Source organism: Sprattus sprattus (genome assembly GCF_963457725.1).
Source record: "Sprattus sprattus genome assembly, chromosome: 20".
Taxonomy (NCBI): domain Eukaryota; kingdom Metazoa; phylum Chordata; class Actinopteri; order Clupeiformes; family Clupeidae; genus Sprattus; species Sprattus sprattus.
The window spans coordinates 3455621-3472019 of NC_137918.1; the positions used below are offsets into that span (position 1 = coordinate 3455621).

Below are 16399 nucleotides of genomic sequence, written 5' to 3' on the forward strand. Positions count from 1 at the left end.
GGGGCGATGAGTGTCTGGTCAGTGGGGGGCCAGATTTTTTTTAATCTGTTGGCTTCCCTAAAACAATACTGTAGATACCACTTTTGAGTGTGGCAATTGTACCATGTGTGAGCAATGGTTATTGTTGTTGAACAACAAGTAGCTGACCTGAGTATCAATTCATGGGCAATGCAAGATGCTCTTTGGATAAAGCTGTTTGTTGGAGTTGCATTTTTGGATCACCTTGTCTCAATAATAGCTCATGACTTACTTATGCAGCAGTAATAGTGGGATAATGTCTTCTTCGACAACTACATCTTGTTTTTTCCTTCATACATGCACATTTCAAAGCAAATGCTGTACTGCACCACTTTTGTATAGTTGGTATCAATGCTGCAAACAAAACAAAGGACACTAACTAAAACTTCAGCGAAAATCTGAATTATTTTATTTTATAAAATAAATGTATTTGTAATAAAAATATTTCAAGTGTATCCTTTCATTTTTGTGTCAAAATACAGAATATTTCCATCTATAGTGATCTAAAATGAATAGTGTAGCCTACTGATATGCTGATCAAATACATCCTAACCTGTGGTATGACCTTGCATTATTAATTGTAATTCCTCTGTCACTTGTTAACACGACGGGAAAAAATGTATTATCATTTATGTCAGTACTCTCTTCCAGACCCACAGAATACGCACTGAAACTTTTGCCTTTGACACACATATATTTATTTTCTGACGGTGATATTTTCCGAATGTTGCCATTTCTTGACTTGAAAAAATTGTTCTTCACGCAAATATAGAACTTTAAAGTTTCAGGTGTTGCGTAGCAACCCATTACTTGCTGACTTCAAAAAGATTTCGAAAACTCTTTAAAGAAAGATTGTTTCCATTACGTTACATGACTGGACTACTTGCGGAATGATATGAAAGATGTGAATTAGAAGCAAATAGAACTTTAAAGTTTCAGGTGTTGCGTAGCAACCCATTACTTGCTGACTTCAAAAAGATTTCGAAAACTCTTTAAAGAAAGATTGGCTGCGTCTGAATAGTCTTAAATGTAAGAGAGCTGTCTTACAACCTTGGTGTCTCACCTGTCTTGCTGTCAGACAGCTGTCTTGCGCGAGGTAGATTTTTAAGGGTGAGATTATTCAAAAAAACGTTCTTTACGAACGTTCTTTTATGTCGTTAGTATGCTGAAAGAACGTAGGTTCTTACGTAGCTTACGTAGCTAACTGACGTAGGCTAACGTACTGATGTTAGAAAGTTGGCTGACTGACGCCTCGCAAAACGCATTAACCATTATTGATGGTTACAATGATGGTGTTATCGGATAGTGCGGTGTCTATTTCTCGGTAACTTTTAAAAAATATAAGCGCGAAAACGCTGAAAACATGTACATTTACATACAAAACACGACCGTCAGCGGAGTTGGTCCGCCATCTTTGTTTACTTTTTTCAGTTGCCGGAGGGTCGTGGCGCAAAGGTTTGTGGGTAGTAGACAGCATCAAGGCTACACCGATGGTTCCTTGAAAAATGACCGTTATATGACGTATTCTAAGGTGTCTTATGACACCTGAGAAAAAAATTAAGCAGATTCGGACGGTGCTTCCTTCTCTTCTTCTAAGACACCAGGGTGCTAAGACAGCATTTTAAGACTATTCAGACGCAGCCATTGTTTCCATTACGTTACATGACTGGACTACTTGCGGAATGATATGAAAGATGTGAATTAGAAGCACAAAACCCATTGCCAATGGAAGCGGTAAACGTTGGGGTAGACCATTCAAATCAATGGAACTTTTTGCACATTCTGAAGAGACGGCCGGCCGGATAAAATCGCTTGCAGGCCAGATCTGGCCCGCTGCCCGGGAGTTTGACACCCAATGCATACAATCTCGGATATGCAACCTTGATGATCGTTGGTGGCGACTTTTATATGAGGTTTGTCATTGTGGCCCACCCTCGTCCGTGTTAGGTCCTTTGGATGCTTAGCATCTGAGGACTATTTTAGCTCAAAGTGAAAAAGATAGCAGAGGATGGTTTCGATCCATCGACCTCTGGGTTATGGGCCCAGCACGCTTCCGCTGCGCCACTCTGCTTCCACAACCTCTATGGTATGACGTCCAATTTTCTTGACGTCAAATCTTAGTTGTGTTGTCTTCATTGTGGGTTGATGTGTTAAATGTTGCAATTCCCAACTGAGCCGTCAGAGCTAAATTTGTGTTAATGCAGGCCACAATGTCTTGGTAAAGCAACTCTTTTCTTCACAATTGATTCTATAATCTAATTTGCTTCAGACATCAGCACGTGAGGTGGCAGTAGAGCTGTAACCCCTCCTCCCCTCTACAGTATGTGCGTCGCATTTTAGCAGACGAAGAATCCCCCGATCAGGCGAATTCGTGGAGCTAGAGACAATAGGCGATAGTACGTGACAATATATCGTCGAAAAGCATCAAAATTAAAGTTCGCTTCGAGGTTGCGTTTCATTACTGGATATATACAGCCTATAGATTAAGAGAGCAGAGGTTTACGGTACGAGTCCCACCGTTGGCAGAAATTGAGGTTTGCATTATTTAATGCAAAGCTCATTTTCATTATTGGAAATCACAATTAGTTTGCATTTTACCTTTTATTAACCTTATATTAGTGAGATATGGATAATTCTACATTGAATATTTCAATACGCATTTATGAGAGAAGAGTTGATCCCAAGGTTTCGGGTTCGAGTCCCACCGTTAGCAGAAATGTAGGTGTGCAGTATTTACTGCAAAGTTCAATTTTATTACTGGAAATCACAATTTGATTGCATATTACTTTTAATGTATCTTATATAAGTGATATATTTATAAATCTACATTGAATATTCCAATGCAGGTTCATGTACAGTTATGTGTGAGGTACTTTAATTGTTTCACAAAATATTTGTGTTTTAGTTAATACATCCTTCTATTCACAAAACAAAGGAGAAATATAAACTTTTATTTGCAATAACCCATTAAACAACAACAATTAAAGCATAATATATATATATAAATATATATATATACAGTATGTCAAATAAATGCATGAAAAATAAATGAATAAATTGTTTCACACTTTCTGTATATTGTCCTGTATACGTTTTCTGATATAAATTAATATATATAATAATATCAGAAAACATATACAGAAAGTGTGAAACAATGCATTATAAATACTGTATATATATATATATATATATATATATAGATATATATATATATATATATATATACAGTATATCCTCCAACCGCTGCTCCTTGGGAACAGCCTCTACAGAGGGGCAGTATATAATGCCCTTGCACTGGCTGTGTCCAGTCTCCGCTGTCCTGAACTGCCCGCATTTCTTGCACACGTTGCGAAGAACACTGCAGGTCCGTTTTCGGACTGGAGCAGGAGCGGCAGAGGAGAGGCTGGCACCCAGAGCCTGTGGAGCAGCACCCAGCTCAGGCCCCTGTGAGGTCACCGGACCCAGCGTGAACCGCTGAGGGCCCGAGGGTGGAGCAGGGAACAGTTCTCGCTGGGGGCACGAGCTCACAGCCGTCGATGCGACTGCAGAGGATACCATCTCCTTCACCTGTGCCTGGCCCACGGGGTTGCCAGCCAGGGGTACTGGTGAACTGGGCCTGGTTGGGGGGGCGGTTCAGATGGTGGGCACACATTAGCAGGGAGGAGAGGGTCAGTCGCAGGTCCAGTTCTTGCATCACCACCACGTTGGCCTGCCTCTACACCCTCCTGTTGTGCCACTGTACCAGGTTGGTGTGGCTCACGCCCACCAGTTGCAGGGTGGTCTGCTGCATAACAGCCCCATTGGCCAAATGCACCGCCTGATCCTCCCGCAGTCATTTAGGATGAGATCCTGTCTGGACAGAGAGAGAGAACACAGCAGCCTGTGAGAAACTACAAAAGTATATGCAAGTATGGATATGTATGACAGTGCACAGAGGGAAAGTAGTAAGACAATACATTTTCCTGACCTGATGGTTGGTGAGGGCCAGAGAGGGCTGGTTCCTCAGCTCCACCAGATATTCTGCCATGCTGTCAACTCAGTCCATGCCTGGCACACCAGAGTCATCCACAGCCTGAGAAAGAAAAAAAGAAAAACTGATGAGTGACACATTTTGAAAACAGATGTGGGACAAAATGCAGATAGAGTGATTTTATTTCTTTATATACAATTATGCATTTACAAAACCCAGTTATGAGGATTTCATTTTATTTCAAAATGTAAAGTTCATCAGTAGGCAATTATTGTGTATTCATTTTTTATAGCCTATTTTCAACTCTCAGTCTCAGGCAGGTGGAGTGACTCATGCAGATGTCCAAACACCTTTCTCTTGTAGATCAAATTTGGGATTTGTCACTTCCCAATTTTTTGGGGGAGAAACAAATTACTTTTTTCAGCTGAACAACACTTATAGGTTCTTTGTGTTTAAGAAAGGCATTTTTCTAGTTTAGTTTGTATTTCCCCGCACTTACGTTTAATGTACACATTTGATAGCACATACAGTTTGTTAAAGACTCGCCTCAACACTGATTCTTGACTTTTATTCTGAAAAAAGGAGTGGCAGCGGCAGTCAAATTTCTGATATTGTTGCTGGCTTCACACTGCTAAGCTTGCTAGTTCTGCGCTTGCTTGCTCGTTCCGTAGGTTCGAATGAATGAGCTGACCGGCTGAGAAAGCTGGTTGTTTCTCTGCATTTATATCTTCAGACAGTCAAAACGTCGTACGCAATGAGGTAGTTACAAGCATATGTATCTTCCTAAATGACAGAGGATTATTTCGTTTGGGCTCAAATTACGGTTGATTTATTAGTGTGACAGTTTCGTAGCTAGCATAGGTAACGTAGCTGCTAATGAACAGGTTAGCAAACCTTTGTCGTTTCGTCAAAGGCTTAGCTTGTAAGATATAGCTTTGTCGAGAAACGGGCACATTATATGTTAAAAAAGAAACATGTATGACTGTTCACTTGTGTCTGTTGAATCGCTAACATCCTCTTCCCAAATAAGCTGTCTAGATATGCCAACGTTACTTTAGCTCTCCTAATGTGGCTGCTTATGGTTGCAGGCGTGTTTGCATATCTGCAAAGGTGCATGTGCATTTTTTTTTTTTACATCATATGTGAAGCCAAACTGTACCCTTGACTGTTTATATCTTTTTTTACTAACAACCCAACAGAGGCGATCGGGGCAGAGGCCGGGGTGGCCGGTTCGGGTCCCGTGGAGGTCTTGTGCAGGGGTGAGTAATGACCGGTCATCAGTGTTTACACGGCCATTGCAGTTGGAAGGAATAGGCCTACCAGTCTCAGTCGTCTCAAATATCTTAACGCGATTCCCTCTTCCAGGTACCGGCCGTTTGTCCCCCACATCCCCTTCGATTTCTATGTGGTAAGTCATCACTGTGTAACATTAGACTTGTAGCAGACAGTAGCTTGTCATGGCATAGGTAACATTACAAGGGCTTGCTGTGTAACAGTTCAGTTATACGAGGTTAAGAGGTCGCGGCGTACAGAGGAGTTCGTCACTGCTGCAAAGAAACAAGCTCACAACCATTATTTATGAAATTCAGTTCAATCTGTATTGGAACCACTTTGCATTTATTTTGTACTTCTACATCAGCAGTAGTCTAAAGCTGTGGCAGTGGGAGTCTGAGTACAAAACAAGACCATCTAAGGATCCAGGGAGTGAGGCATGCAGGCAGTGCTAAATTACACCCTGGGGAGACTGCTGGTTGAAACAGAACAAGTGACTTCTGGCAGATTTCAGGGAGAAGAATTGAGACTTGACTTAAACAGATTTAAGGGATCAAGTGCTAATGCTTCCCAGCATTACATGATCATGCTCCTACTGATAATTGTCAGATGGATGTGGAAGATACTGGAATTTTCACCCTGGTGTAACATGTGTTGCCACTAGTTATGTCTCTGTCTGGGGTTTGGAGAACATGAACAGTATTCCATTCTCCTGCCTCAGCAGGACACAAACAAACCAAATATTTTATTTAAAAAAACCCTAAAAACTCCAGCTCAGGGAAAGGTCAAAGTAACAATAAGCAACACAGACATTTTATGTGGAATACTGACCTACCGCAAAGCAATAGTCAAACACCAGAAACTAAGCTTTTTCTCCAAAATAGGAAGGCAAAGAGTATAAGAAATGTATCTTTGGCTATTGAAACACGAACCAGTCCTTGAGCTGCCTTGGTAGAAAAGGAGTATGAGTGTGTGTATGTTTGTGTGTCATGTGCAGTGTGAGATGGCCTTTCCGAGGGTGAAGCCCGCCCCAGACGAGACCTCCTTCAGCGAGTGCCTCCTCAAGAGGAACCAGGACCTCAGCCCCACTCCCGCTGAACAGGTGAGCATGATGACGGTGTAGCTGTTACGGCCTTAAAGGTAGAACAGGTGATCATGATTACAGTATGTCTGCTACGTCCACAGAGGTTGGACAGTCGACCATGCACATAGTGTCTGTCATGGCCACACAGGTTGGACAGGTGACCATGCTGACCGTGTGCCTGTTATGGTGAGCAGGTACATGTGCTAACACTCTTAGTTAGCACCACACAGGTTGAGCAGAACAGGTGAGCGTGCAGACAGTGGCTCTGTCACGGCCTCATGTGTTCTGGTCATTCTAATGATGTCTTCTGACCATATAAAATTATTTGAAGTGACTATGCTTTAAATGCCTGTGTTAGAGCCATATATGCTGGACAGGTATGCATGCTTAAGCTGTCTTTATGATGGCTTTCTGGGTTGTTCCTGTGAACATGCTGACCGTGTGGTTCTACAAACAGCAGATAAATATGCCTTCACCTTCTCTATTGTGGGCATGTAGGCAGATGCTCCGGTAAAAAATACTCAATCAGATAATACACCTGTCCTCGAGGTTCTCATCAATGATGCGTTCATATGACATACGAAGATCAGTGGAAGTTGGTTCTAAGTGGCACGAGGCGTGAATCTTTTGGACTTTCTGTAACTGGCGAGGAATTGGATTGAAATTGTATGCAAATGAGCCCATTGAAAAGTGTCTGAGCTGATCCATAGCTGCTACACTGAGTCTGGTGTGTTAGCCACGGTCCAGCTCTCGACTGTGAGCGACGGCTCTAATGTGTACATTTCTCCCTCCGCACAGTCCTCCATCTTGTCTTTGGTTACCAAGATCAACAACGTCATTGACAACCTCATCGTTGCCCCGGGAACCTTTGAAGTGGTGAGTCTCCTCCTGAAAACGAAGACAAGATCTGTACGCTGATTTGCTGTCTGAACTCTGTATAGCCAATCAGAGATGTGAAGTCATCAGGAAGTATGTTTTCTTTTCATGTAGCAAATCGAAGAGGTGCGCCAGGTTGGGTCCTACAAGAAGGGCACCATGACACAGGGGCATAACGTGGCAGACCTGGTGGTCATCTTGAAGATCCTGCCTACGTGTGAGTAAAGCATTCTAGTGCACTAATGGGGTTACACTGATCCTGCCTACCTGTGAGTGAAGCATACTAGTGCACTAATGAGGTAACACTGATCTTGCCTACGTGTGAGTAAAGCATACTAGTGCACTAATGAGGTTACACTGATCTTGCCTATGTGTGAGTAAAGCATACTAGTGCACTAATGAGGTTGCACTGATCTTGCCTATGTGTGAGTAAAGCATACTAGTGCACTAAAGAGGTTACACTGATCTTGCCTATGTGTGAGTAAAGCATACTAGTGCACTAAAGAGGTTACACTGATCTTGACTATGTGTGAGTAAAGCATACTAGTGCACTAATGAGGTTACACTGATCTTGCCTATGTGTGAGTAAAGCATACTAGTGCACTAAAGAGGTTACACTGATCTTGCCTATGTGTGAGTAAAGCATTCTAGTGCACTAATTCAGTTAGGCTGATGGGAAGTTAATGAAGAAAAAGTCTTCACTGTGTGTGTATGTGTGTTTATGATTCAGTGGAAGCAGTGGCAGCTTTGGGCAACAAAGTGGTGGAGACACTGCGCACACAGGATCCAGCCGAAGGTGTGTCTTTTTGTTCTTTCTCTCTATCTCTCTCTCTCTCTCTCTCTCTCTTACTCTGTCTCTCTTACTCTCTCTCTTACTCCCTTTCTCTTGCCCTCTCTCCCTCTCTCTCTCTCTCTCCCTTTCTCTCTCTCTCTCTGCCCCTCTCTCAGTATTTGTACATTCCTCTGCTGTCATCATCCCATTCCGGTTGCCCAAATCCAGTCTGGCCCCATGAATGCGATGCATTTGTGAGCAGACCCTTGGGTTAAATTAAACTAAAGAGAAGTGGTGCCGATGTTACTCAGGTCGTGTGTGTGTGTGTGTGTGTGTGTGTGTGTGTGTGTGTGTGTGTTAGTTCTGTCGATGCTGACCAATGAGACAGGCTTTGAGATCAGCTCTGCCGATGCCACAGTGAAGATCCTCATCACCACAGTGCCACCCAACCTGCGCAAACTGGACCCCGAGCTCCACCGTATGTAAAAACATGCATCACACACACACTTACAAAACACTAATCACTGTATACCCAAAACCATCCTCACACATTTTTTCACTAACACACACACACACACACACACACACACACACACACAAACACTTACAAAACACTGATCACTGTATAAACAAAACCAACCTCACCATTATTCTGCTGTATCGACTCATCTTTTCTTTCTCTCTCTCAGTGGACATTAAGGTGCTCCAGAGTGCTCTAGCTGCCATCCGTCACGCCCGCTGGTTTGAGGAGAACGCCTCCCAGTCAACGTGAGTTCAGAGGAATTATCAGTCCTTCATCTTTTCATTATCAGTCCTCCCTTTCCCCCATCGCCCTGTTTAAATTCACACCCTAACCTCCCTTTGTGTGTGTGTGTGTGTGTCTGTTAGTGTAAAGGTGCTGATCCGGTTGCTGAAGGACCTGAGGGTGCGGTTCCCAGGCTTTGAGCCCCTGACTCCCTGGATCCTGGACCTGCTGGTGAGAGAGAGTGTGTGTGTGTGTGTGTGTGTGTGTGTGTGTGTGTGTGTGTGTGTGTGTTCCCGTAGTTCTCCAGACGCAGCAACGCAGCTGGAGTTCTGCCTCAGTCTGAGGAGCTGTTGGTTCTGTAGTGGTTCTGGTTTCCTGAGGACTATAGTTCTGGCTCATTAGGAGATTGGTTATCTCTGAGTCATTGTTCTGAATTCCTAAGAACTGCAGTTCTGAATCACCAAGAGCTGGGGTAGTGACTCTTTGTAAAGTGTAGTATTGGTATTTGATCTCTAGTTGTGATTTCAGTGCGAGATGTTCTGATTCATTCTGCTCTGTAACACTAGTTCCATTAACTGCTGATACACGTATGTGTGCATGCTTGCGTCCAGCGTACGTGCGTGCGTGAGTATGTGCATGCGTGCGTGCGTGTGTGAGATTCACTGCCCTGTAACACTAGTTTCCTTAACTGCTGATACACATGTGTGTGCATGCATGTGTGTGTAGTTGTGTGTGTGCGTCAGTGCGTATGCGCTTGTGCGTGTGTGTGTGTGATTCACTCTGCTTTGTAACACTAGTTTCCTAAACTGATCAGATGTTCTTCCCCACTGACTTGTCTGCTTGCTCTCCTCTGCAGGGTCACTCTGCGGTCATGAATAACCCATCCAGGCAACCCCTTCCTCTCAATGTAGCCTACAGGTAAACTCCCTTAAACATTTAACATCCACCCGTTAAACATTTAAAGCTCCGGAAGCCTCACTTGGCCCAGTGTACATGACTGACACACACACACTCCCACACACACACGCGGCAGTACTTGTTTGCATAACCCATTGACACATTGTTTTGTGTGTGTGTGTGTGTGTGTGTGTGTGTGTGTGTGTGTGTGTGCACGTGCGTAGGCGCTGTCTCCAGATGCTGGCTGCAGGGCTCTTCCTGCCAGGTTCCGTGGGCATCACAGACCCCTGCGAGAGCGGAAACTTCCGGGTGCACACAGTGATGACCCTGGAGCAGCAGGTAACCCTTGGCCTCTGACCTCACGGCTCTGAATAAGAAGCGGTAGAAAGATCCATCATAATGGAACGAGGGCTGTTTGGAAAGGGTGTTGCGCCAACGCAAGTCAAATTTGCTGAACACTTGTTCCGTTGCAGCTCAGCTCTCTGCCTCTACTGGGTCTCTACTGTCTCTGTCTCTACTTGGTCGCTCTCTGGCCGTGTCTATTACTACCTACTTGCGCCCTACTGCTTTGGGCGTTCACACTGGCAGAACCAGCAACATTCAGGGCATTGAAAGTATCCGGATTGATCACTGAAAACGGTCAAAAAATGCAGTGTGAAACGAAGGTGACTTCTCGATCATCTTGGCTACGTAGCGGAAGAGGTGGAGCCCTTTCGCCAGCTTCTCAGTTTGGAAAGTTGGCTTACTGACGCCTCGCAAATCACTTCATTTTTTGCTGATTACAATAACTGTGTTATCTGATAGTACAGTGTCTATTTCTTGGTAATGTTTGAAAAATCTAAGCGAGAAAACGCCAGAAGATGAACACTTACATACAAAACACGGCCGTAAGCGTAGTTTGGTCTGCCATCTTTGTTTAAAATTTCCAGTTGGCAGGAGGAAGCAGGCGCACAGATTTATGGGTAAAAGGTTCGTACATTTGCGTCCGCCAGTGTTCCATTTGAGACGACACTAATCAGCGACGGAGTGCAATACAGATGTAAGTGCGTAGTGCGCACTCCGCACTGTATTGCAGTGTTCTTCGTAAAGTAGGTGGTAAATGAACACAGCCTCTGTGTTGTTTTCTGTTCTGTTTTACCTTTAGGTATGGCATTGGGATGTCAGGGTGGCAATCTGTGTATTAAGTGAATATTTAGCTATACACACACACACACACACACACACACACACACAATGCCATCATTTCCATGGCTCCATTCAGCTGTGAGCTGGTGCTTCATAAGGAGCTGGTGTCTCATAATTACTGAGAGATGCAGTGGTTTCCATGACGCTGAGATGAGCTTAGAGATGTGGAGGTGCTGCTGCTGTTGCTGCTGTAGGAGTCATAATTGCCATAAGATGCTGTGGTGTGATATGAGGTCGTGAGCTGGTGCGGTACACACTTATAATTACTGTGTCTAATGGGGTCTGTGGTCAGAGCAGCTCCGCTATTGAGTTCCATGATTGAACAGCGCTGAGATGTAATTGGCTAATGCAGTAGCCCAAGATGACTTAACACATAGATAATTAGAATGTCTTACGGTAGAGCAGCTTATGCCATCGCTGTATCATTGTACTGTATTTTCGGTTACTAGTGAATGGGGTGATCAAAGACAGGTAAATTAGGTGTTAATGTAAAAAAATCTCTCTGTGTGTAGGATATGGTGTGTTTCACGGCCCAGACGTTGGTGAGAGTTTTGTCTCATGGAGGTTACCGAAAGATCCTTGGCCTGGAGGGAGATGCCAGCTGTAAGTAGAATCCCCCTCTTTTGTATTTTTCTTTCTTTTTCTCTCACACAAACACACAGCTGTAAACATGTATGCTTGAATGCACCTAAATGTATTTTGTTGTTGAAGCCTTTTGTCATCTGTGTTTTCATTTCATATGTTGTTTTTACATAATCAGATGTTTTGTTCTCCACCAATGAGCACAATTTGCTGTGTTGCTGTAAGTGACCTCCTGTTCCTGCAACTACCCCTTCTTTCATTAATGTATGTTATTCGTCTCTCTCTTTCTCTCTTTCTGTCTCTGTGTCTGCTCCTCTCTCTCTCTCTCCCTCTCTCTCTCTGTGTCTGCTGCTCCTCTTTCTTTCTTTCTTTCTCGCTCTCTCCTTTCTTTTCTTTCTTTCTTTCTCTCTCCCTCCGTGTCTGTAGACCTGGCCTCAGAGATGTCCACGTGGGACGGCGTCATCGTCACCCCCTCAGAGAAGGCCTATGAGAAGCCCCCGGAGAGGAAGGAGGAGGAGGACGAGGCGCTGGACGAGGGAGGGGACGGAGAAGACGAGAGCATGGAGACTCAGGAATAAGTGGGCGTCCCTACACGCCCTCACCCACCCCTATATGTGTAAGAGAGAACCATGACCACCACCCCCCCATCCCCCCCCCCCCCCCACACCCACTGGAGTAAGGAGTAGACCTGTGATTGAAGCGAGCACCTTTTGAACAGTGCAAGGCAGTTTAGCTGCTCCTGTTGGATGACTTTGATTCCTTGTTTGAACCCACACCGGTGTTACTCAGTCACACGTCCTCTTTGCAAGACAAGTCTGCTCCTATGACTGTTGGGACTGTTTCTCACTCTCTGTTGCCATGGATGTGTTTGCAGAATTTTCTGAATGTTAATTGTCCACATTTAAAGGTTATTGTATTTGACAGCCACTTTGTGCTTGTGTTTTCAAAGCTGTCTTTGACTGAGTTTCAGTGAATTAAGACGATCACTGATAGAAACTCTCTCTGCTTTCTCTTCCAGGTCATCTGGTCTGGTCTTGTTTTTATTATTGGCCAAGCCACTCTTGTGTATTTTATTTAGAGGTGATTTTGTTTTTCTCTAAGCCCACTCCCTCCCCCCTTAAAAGCCCTCATCGATTGGACCAAAGGGCCTCGGACAAAGGGATGATTATGATTGGTCCTTTGATTGCTTAGCCTTTCTTTTACCCACAATCTCTCTCCCTCTCTCTACCCTAAAGAGGTCATTGAGGTTCCCCATGTGATGTGTACAAGTATAAAGTGGTTTTTACTTTCAGATTTATTAAACCCTTTTTTAAGTACAAGTGTTTGTCCTGTCTGCCATTTTATTGTATGTTATTACCATACACTAGTAAAAGGTATCAGTAGTGACTGATGTAAGAATTAGATGTGGTATCATATCTGACCACAAGGTGCCAGACTTACACAGCACACGGATGATGCACTTGCATCACATTTACGTCTTGCCTCAGTTAAAGCCTGATTGTGCTTGTCTCTAGCTAGCCCCAACTTTTTTTTTTTTACATAACCAGCAGATGGGCAGTGAGTATGGCAACAAGAAAGACATCCAGACACACGTTTAAACTCGCTAAAATAGCTTTGTAATAATTAGAAAATGTTTACAACGTTGACAGTGTTACATTCTGTGTTAGATAATCCACATCACAGTGAGCCTTCTCTGTTCTTTTGCACTAGCATACACACATCTGTACACCTACATGGCCAGAGAAGAGAAGAGACCAAAATCAGAAAGAAAACACGAAGAAAGTGTGTTAACACTGTGCTAACAAATCTCCCGGTGATTTGCTCAGACGCAACCCGTTCAGTCGCCCTCTGGTCTTAAGGGTTCAGACGGTGACTAGCTGTTCCATGGCTACCCTATTGCTGTGTGTCTTGGGATGACTAAAGTGGGGGGGGGGAAGGAAAGTCAATTTTCCCAGTACCGTGGCACTGTATCAAATGGCCAAACGAGAGAAAGTAAATATCACCACAATATATTATGTATAACATGAACATAGAGATTCAGAAAGTGTGGTGATTTTGCAGTTCCTCTGTGTAATCTCTGGAAATATGATGTAGTCCATGAAAAGAAGAAGAAATAAACAAAACAATAAGCATGGGATAGTTTTTGCTACATCACAGATTTCTGGGAAGCTATCCTCTTAACAATTGGGGAAACCGCTAAGGGTTTAACGAACTCCCCAGAACATCATTCTGCTGGCCCTGCAAAAGCTGCTTCGGGGAAGGATAAGGCCAGGATCTATAGCTACTAGACCCCAGCCGGACGCCAACCACAGCCTGCTCCCATCTGATACTTATAATGTGCCCATCCAGTAGGGGGAAAAAAAAAGAGTCATCTGTGTTCAGGATTGCAGTGGAAGATCTCTTTTGGTCTTCAGCGAGAAAGCTGATTTCATTTTTATTTTTTGTTCTTCTTTGCATGCAAGTGCAAGTGCAGAGATCGATGTCTCCACTCCAAGTCAATCTCTTTACCCCTGACCGTCCTACAAGGTCTAAGTAGCAGCATTGAAAGAAAAAGAAAGTCTCCATATATTAAATTCTCTTCACATTTGAAACACCCCTTTGAATACTGAATAGATTATCCATGATCGTAATTGAAATAACATTTAATTGTAATGATAATAGTGATAATAGTAGCAATATTATAATAACATCAATGGTCATCATAACAATCCATATAATATTAATAACAAGTAACTGAGTAGTAATAGATTGTATGTACATAATAAAACTAAGTGTAATAAGGTTTTTCATCTTGAATTTAAATTACACAGTAATTTTTCAGTGTTCTATGACCCATGTACTTCAATCAGTTGTTTGCTGCAGAAGAGTGTTTTTGTTACCGTATGGGAGGTCAACGTCATCACAGTGCGGTTATTAGAACACACGGCTAGCAGCTCTGCAGCGCTACAGAGAGAGAAACACCCTAAGCCACCTACCAGTGCTCTGTCCAGGACAGCACAGTAGCCTCTGTGCTAACGGCACACTACAACTACAGGTGTTTCTGTCTACACTCAGCTTCTAAAGCCAAAAACCAAACGAACTTGGCAGAGTTCACTCAGTCTGTATGCACAGAAACACACACCAAAATATGTTCTTGTTGGAGAAAAAAAAACAACAACAGATGAACCAATAAACAAAGAAACTGTAGTGGTGTTTTTATGAATGTTTATAAGTTTAGTTGTCTCGGACTTCTACAAGACTGTATATCAGTGCTTGTCTTCAGAGGCCATGTTTGAGAGTAGAGTTGAGGCAGAGAGGTTAGTAGAGAATGAGTCCGTTCCATTTTCCACCATCTTGTCTTTTTTTGCTGACGGGTGAAAATGTAGGCCCTGTCCAAGGGCACCATTGAGCCGTTTTAATCTAAGATCACTTAGCCACGCAACCAGCACCTCAAACCTGCTTGGGAAAGGTCCATCATTTCAAGGTCTGCTCTGTTGGTGAAGAGTAACACGCTTCTCCAAATACCTTTAATAGTAACCTGTTCAAGGCAAGCATAAAACAGAAGATAAAAGACAATAAGAGAAAGAGAGTGAGAGATCAACTGATCTTAAATGATAAAAGAGAGAGAGAGAGAAAGAAGAGAGAAAAGGGTTTACAAAGATGTCCAAAGGTTTGTTGTGTCCTCGAGAACCCAGATGTGAAATAAAGGATGTGTATCTGCACCTCAACAGAAGTCCTCCACCAGGTGTCCTAATGGATCTCCACCAATAGTCCTTGTTCTTGGCTGAAGTCCTTCACAGTGGAAGAGAGAGTAGTCCTTTGTGCTTTTTTTCTACGTCAATATATTTATTTTTGTTCATTTTTTCTGTTTTTGTAAAGTGCTATCCCAGAGAGCAGGAGGCTCTAGAGTGGCACCGGTCCGAACCTGGATCAGAACCAGATCAGGGTGGATGTGTGTTTGAGCGCGCGCGCGCGTGTGTGTGTGTGTGTGTGTGTGTGTATGTATGTGTGTATGTTTGTGTGTGTTGGCTTGGTAGTGGTAAAGGAAAAGCTGCAGGGTCATGGCACAACTCTGATGTCCAGCCAGGTTCTGCAGGTCTGTGACTTCCTCTTCCTCCTCCTCCTTCCTCTCTCTCTCACACACACACACACACACACACACACACAAACTCCCACAGCTATGGCCATGTGCAGAGGATCAGCAGGCCAGACGATACAGGGTGTTAGCTTGAAGTGAAACGAAAAAAGCCAAACCTGACAAAGAACACTGATTTCAGATGAGTCCACCACACAAGCTGCAGAGGTTTGTTTGTGTCTTAGAGAGAGAGAGAGATCAAGTTTGTGTGTCCACATCAAGCTGTGTGTGAGAGATAGAGTGTGCGTGTGTGCAAGCGGTGAAGCCATCAAATGTTGCATCATTTGTCCCAAACAGAAAAAGAATGAAGTAAAAAGCCTGACGGTCGCTATGGTAATTAAGCATGAGCTTGCATTGGTAAGCGTCAGTTTAAAAAGCATGCAGGTTACAGGGATACAACTAGACTGTAGAGGTAAGTTAGGTCTTCCAATCTTTAAAAAAACTCCTCAGTCTAAATAAATGCTCCAGTCTAGTTAGATATTTGTGTAGTATCTAAAGTAAGAGCTGTACCAGGTTTAACTGGGGAAAAAGGCCACAAATTCTGCTGGCCAGGCACAAGATGTCTGAGATGGAGATTAAAGCCAGATAGAGTCTGACTATGGCTCGGGTTTGACCCAGGTCTGTTCCTCATCCAGTCCTGCAATATCTGCCTTCTGGACAGAGACTATCCAACACACACTAGACATTTCCCTCTTGGAATAAGAGAAAGAGACAGAGAGAAGAGGAAGAAGAGAGAGAGAGACAGAGAGAGCGATGAGAGAGAGAGAGAGAGAGGGATGATATCACATCACCACCCTGTTTTCTGTGTGCAGGGTTCAGATCTGGGGAAGGTTTCTGAACACCAATCCCACTCATAACAACAAGACGACTGAAGAAGCTTTCTT

At 43.6% G+C, this 16399-nt stretch overlaps 1 protein-coding gene across 2 annotated transcripts; it reads left to right on the forward strand.

The window, feature by feature from the left end:
• Positions 1–4614: 4614 nt before the first annotated feature.
• ilf2 (interleukin enhancer binding factor 2) lies at positions 4615–12695 on the forward strand. 2 transcript variants are annotated; one of them, XM_080859698.1, is made up of 15 exons: positions 4615–4747; positions 5188–5247; positions 5354–5396; positions 6258–6362; positions 7143–7220; positions 7335–7437; positions 7951–8016; positions 8354–8470; positions 8682–8760; positions 8881–8968; positions 9594–9655; positions 9859–9973; positions 11332–11422; positions 11828–12017; positions 12420–12695. In XM_080859698.1, exons 1-14 carry the CDS (start codon positions 4743–4745, stop codon positions 11977–11979), a joined length of 1164 nt encoding a protein of 387 aa, XP_080715824.1. In that variant the 5' UTR covers positions 4615–4742; the 3' UTR covers positions 11980–12017; positions 12420–12695. The 2 variants fall into 2 exon arrangements, with proteins under 2 accessions (XP_080715824.1, XP_080715823.1); XM_080859697.1 differs by having other exon boundaries at positions 11828–12695.
• The last annotated feature ends 3704 nt before the right edge of the window (positions 12696–16399 follow it).